The sequence below is a fragment of the Aristolochia californica genome, unplaced genomic scaffold, assembly GCF_029961685.1.
Source record: "Aristolochia californica isolate CCGP_79_NKW_82.1479 unplaced genomic scaffold, dmAriCali1.0.hap1 SCAF_3, whole genome shotgun sequence".
NCBI classification, from domain to species: domain Eukaryota; kingdom Viridiplantae; phylum Streptophyta; class Magnoliopsida; order Piperales; family Aristolochiaceae; genus Aristolochia; species Aristolochia californica.
In genome coordinates, this window is record NW_027181992.1 from 5,442,744 (window position 1) to 5,448,155 (window position 5,412).

At 41.2% G+C, this 5,412-nt stretch overlaps 1 protein-coding gene across 1 annotated transcript; it reads left to right on the top strand.

Annotated features, from left to right (window-relative positions):
- Nucleotides 1-402: 402 nt before the first annotated feature.
- On the top strand, nt 403-2,379 carry LOC137960312 (probable jasmonic acid carboxyl methyltransferase 2). Its single transcript, XM_068807900.1, has 4 exons — nt 403-508; nt 596-1,000; nt 1,433-1,693; nt 1,813-2,379. Exons 1-4 carry the CDS (start codon nt 434-436, stop codon nt 2,176-2,178), a joined length of 1,107 nt encoding a protein of 368 aa, XP_068664001.1. The 5' UTR covers nt 403-433; the 3' UTR covers nt 2,179-2,379.
- Nucleotides 2,380-5,412: the final 3,033 nt, after the last annotated feature.

The window sequence follows — 5,412 nt, forward strand, 5'->3', positions numbered from 1 at the left end:
AAAATTTAAATATATAGTTCTAATTATTGTAAAGGTGAAACTTTGAAGTTATTACTATTTCTCTCATATTTCTCTCCTTGGTCTTTGGAGTGATGACTTAAAAACTTGCTTAATATTGGTAAACAAAAATAGTTCATTTGATTTGTCATCTTCTTGTACAATAATTTCTCGTGTTGCAACGAACCATAGTTAATGCTTGCATGGGATGACGTAGCCAGTTCACGTAGTATTGCAGCGGGCTTGTATTGGGAACAGAAGATTATTGAAAGAGACAAAGATAAATGTTATCGTAGAATCACGGCCACATAATTTGCTCCGATGTCGGTACAGCGATGTATCCGAGCTCTATATAATGACATGGCTTCTTCGTCTCAAAACTAAATCTCATCGAGGAGAAGAAGATTGAAGCTGCTGTGTAGAGATTGCAGAAGCTATGGAAGTTCAGAAGATTCTTCACATGGTTGGTGGCCTCGGAGAAAATAGCTATGCTAACAACTCATCACTCCAGGTCTCTCTCTCTCTCTCTCTCTCTCTTGTGTCCTCTTCTTCTCTTCATCTTGTTATTGATATCTGATGGCATTTGTTGTGTTTGCAGAGAGTGGCGATAACCAAAGTGAAACCCATCGTAGAGAAGACCATATTAGATCTCTACTCGTCCATGTTAACAGAAACCCTTGGTATTGGAGATCTGGGTTGTTCTTCTGGTCCCAACACCTTGTTGGTGATCTCAGAGATTCTAGATGCCATCGACTGGGGAAGTCGCCGGTTAAAGCGTCCGGTGCCTGAGCTGAAAGTTTTTCTCAATGATCTTCCTGGGAACGATTTTAACGCCATCTTTCAGTCTTTGCCGAACTTCTACGAGAAGCTCAGGAAGGAGAAAGGCGAGGGGTTCAAGTCATGCTACATATCTGCAGTGCCTGGTTCTTTCTATGGCAGGCTTTTCCCGAAAAGAAGTTTACACTTTATTCACTCTTCTTACAGCCTCCAATGGCTCTCGCAGGTAACTCCGCACTTCAAACTTCGATAATATGGTGCCAAGGTCTCTTAAGGAAAAAATAAAAGTTACAAAAGAATGAAAAATAGGAGAAAAAAAAACTCTTTTTTTCTTTTCTTTTCTTTTATCCTTCTCCTTCTCTTTCTCTTTCTTCTATTTTCTCTCTATTTTCTGTGTTCCAAATACAGCCCTAGTTCCCCCAGCAGTTTTAGGCTTTTATAGCTGAAAAACACATGTTCTGGGTATATTTGAAGTATTGCTCTGGTCTTTTTAAACAATTCAATCAGCTATTGAAACCCATCATCATGTCTTGAGAGCATTTTTTTTGTAGATGAGCCATGTCCACTGCCCAGATGATGTCAAGGGAAGGTCTTCCTAATCAAGTTTCAAGGACCCTTATAAAACTATTTTGATCTGACTTATGTTTGAAATGCTTAGGTGCCTCCGGAGCTCACAAGTTCTTCAATTAAAGGGAACATTTACTTGACAGAAACGAGTCCTCCCCTCGTATATAAAGCTTACTTGGAGCAGTTCAAGAGAGATTTTCAGTCGTTCCTCCAGTCACGATCTGAGGAAATAGTCCTCGGAGGAAAGATGGTGCTAACACTACTGGGGAGAAGAACTGCAGATCCCTCCAGCAAAGAGAGCTGTTACATCTGGAAACTTCTAGGACAAGCTCTTCGTGACTTGGTCTCAAGGGTATTTAGTTTCCCTTTTTTTACATTTTTTAGTATGTACCAGATTGCATTTGCTTCTTGTGACAAGTCTACCGATTCCAAAGATGATTTGACTGACGAAACTATTATGAACCCATGTAGGGGCTTATTGATGAGGCCAAGTTGGACGCTTTCAACCTCCCATACTATGCACCCTCTGTCGAAGAACTGAAAGATGTGATTGAGAAAGAAGGTTCTTTTGACCCCAGCCAACTGGATACGATGCAAGTAAATTGGGATGGGAGAGAAGATGGCGACGAGGCAACTAATTCATTCGATCATGTCGAAAGTGGATTGAACACCGCGAAGATTATGAGAGCGGTGGCGGAACCCATACTTGTAAGCCACTTTGAGGCTGGATTGATGGACGAGGTATTCCGAAGATACGGTGAGATAGTCGCTGAACACTTGTCCTCTGAGAGAACAAAGCATGTCAATTTGCTGGTTACATTAACTAGAAGAGGCTGAAGATTCATGCAATAAGTTGAGGAATAGCGCTTGAGCGATATTTCAGATCAAGTAGCTGCTATGATTCCTAGGAATTCCATCTTTCTGGAGCTTCTTAACTGGTGGTAATTGTTGTTTCCTTTACGTTTATAATCTCTTAGTAAATGAAGTAAGATTCCGTAAAAAAAAAAGTCTTTATGTTTGGACTTTGAGCTGTACTGTCGTTTGAGCAATAAAAAGATGTTGTTCTAAACGAAAACTGAGCCGTTATCGTTCAATTTCAACAAATAGATCTGCTAGTAAGTCGAACGTTAATTACTCTCCTTTCACACAAACAACTACACAACCTCCCACACTAAAACACGACTCTTCTCCTTTCACCAGGGGTGGGCAAATGATATTTTGTTAAAAATAGTTTCTCATGGATCAAAGATTTGAAAGGTGCTATTTAAAAATATGTTAATCATTTTAGCATGAACATTGACTTATCTTTAACAATACAGTATTATAATTCCCTCAAAATAATTCCCTATTTCATTTTTTCCTTATTCCTTCTGTTGAAACCCTTCTTGATGCATTTATACTTGTGATGGTAGTGCTGTAAAAGGCAAGAAGAAATCTAATTACGGGTAGAAGCGGCAGATACTGTTCGATTCTCAGAAACTTTTGGAAAACATTGTGGAAAACTACCCTCGAGGGTTCAAAAGCTTGGGTGTCGAAAGCAGGATATAGAGGGCAATAGATCAACTCAGAACTGCAAAGCCTCAGTGAGATGGAAACTGTTACAAAAAATGTACCATCACCACTGTTGATTACATGAGTTCTGTTTTTTACTTTAATTAGATGTGAACAATAAGTACAATAAGGTAGACCAGGAATGCTGAACCAGCAATTATAGTATAAAGCCTGCCATCGTACCGCTTCTTTTTCTTCTCCCTCTAAACCAGGTATTTCGTCTCGCGGCGTCGTGCTTCCTGCTGCGGACCCGATTTTTGGAAGCTCCCTCCGTAGTGAAAGAGACGAGACCAGAGCTGTCAGCGGTGACAACAACAATGGCTAAACCAAAAGATGGTTCCTCATTTACTTCAGGATGTAGTCCACAAATCATTTCTGATGTCTCACCGTCGAAGTTTTCCACTTTCTCTTGCCCTCTAGCTTCTCCAGGTGGAACTAAACGGTTGCTTCACCTTCACCTTTATCTTCCGTTGAGTCTATTTTGGATAAAGTTCTATAATTCATCTCCAAGTTTTCATCTCCGCTGATTTCATTTTTCTAACAAAGGTCAGTTTCCATCCCCTTGTTCATGTCAGATGTTTGTAAGAGATGTTCAACTGAACCACACTTTTTCATTAATTAAGGATGATATTTATATATAGTTTAAAACAAAAAGGATAAATATAAACATAGAGATCGTATCTCATAAACCGAAGAGAGATAAGAAATCTTATCTCCCGAACCTAAGTTAGATAATCCCTTATCATGCCTCCTCAAGATAGGCCACGGTTTGAGAGGTCAATCTTTTCCCGTAGCAACTGAAACTGTGAATGTGGCAATGGCTTTGTAAGGAGATCTTACCCCATAAGGACGAATTTGAGCCAAGAGGGAGAAGCTTGAATTTGGGAGAGATGTAGATAGGGTTTGGAGCCATAAATGTACCTAACGAGATCATACCCGATAAGGACGAGTTTGAGCCAAGAGGGTATGGCTTCAATTTGGGGAGAGATGTAGTGAGGGTTTTCAATTGACAAGGTTTGGAGTCATCAATGTACCAATGAAAATAATACCCGATAAGAACGAGTTTGAGCCAAGAGGGAGATGCTCGAATTTAGGGAAAGATTTGTAGTGAGGGCTTTCTGTGAACGGGGTTTGGAGCTTTCAATGTAACCAAGGAGATCATACCCGATAAAGACAAATTTGAGCCAAGAGGGAGAGGTTTGAGATTGGAGAGAAATTTGCAGTGAGCTTGAACTAAGAAACAGTAACTACGCAATCGTTGATTATGAGGATGTTTTTTAACATATGTCGCACGTGTGAACCACAGGCTACACGTGCATTGTTTGCATGTGTGCGGAATATGAGGGGCAATAAATTTCCCCTGGGCTTAAATCTCGCTTGCCTTCGTTCAACCGAGACATCGCGTGTGCGCACAGGGGGGAGAGTGGTGTGGCGCCTACGAGAAGCTTTTGGAGCAGTCGATGCGGTTAGCGTTGGAGCTAACATCAACGACAGAAATGGTGGTTGGCGATGGCTTTTGCGAAATCGTGGATGTCGGCAGCGTCAGTGAGGGAAGGGAATGTCCGGAAGTTTCTTATAGCAATGGTCAGTGTGTTGGTGAAGGTTGTGGAGACGGTAGTCTAATTTCCTGGTCGGCTGTGATAGCTCGGGGAAGAGTCTTTTTTTTTCTAAAATTATTTCTTTCGCTTGTGCGTTGGCTCCCTTTCCTTCAATTAATCATAAAGTTTTTGATTATTCGAAGGTCAAAATAGAGGAAGAGGAAAGGGAGACCAAGGCGACAACACGTCAGATGCTGGAGGGCGACAACTCGGGTTGCGCCAGCGATTGAAAGGGCAGTGAGGGATGCGTCGTCAACAAAAAGTTTGAAAGACAACGGCAGAAGGAAGAACGGCCATTACAAAATTTGGGTGTCGGTAACAAGAAGAAGATAACTGGAAGTTGAAGAAGCAGGCTTGAAAAGGAGGCGACTTCGGGTGATGGGAGATAAAGGTGCAGAAGGCAGAAGTGTTAGCGGCAGCAATAAGAGAAGCGAAAACTCCAACAGTATGTGCAGAGGGGATTGAGAACGGTGGTAGCGGAGGCTGAGATACCATTGGTGTTTTCTCTCTCTTGATATAGGAGAGGTAACGGATTGGGCGAGATCTAGAGAGAGAGAAAGGGGAGAAAAAGAGATGGTGGGATGCAATCCCTCACTTCCGGTGGCTCAGTTTGAATTGTTGGAGACGCACAGAAGCTCTACCGGCGCGAGTTTCCGCCAAAAGAGGGCATCGCAAAGAGGGAGTGACAGGCAGAGAGGATTTCGAACAAAAAAAAATTCAAAAGAAGGCAAATGTAGAGGATTAATCAATCTACTATGATACCATATGACATATTGAACTAAACCACACATTTGCATTGATTAAGGGTAATATTTATATATATTTTAGAACAGAAAGGATAAATACAATCAAGGAGATCCTAGATAGAAGGGATGTAAAAAATCTTATTTTCTGAACCTAAGTGAAGATAATCGTTTGAGCT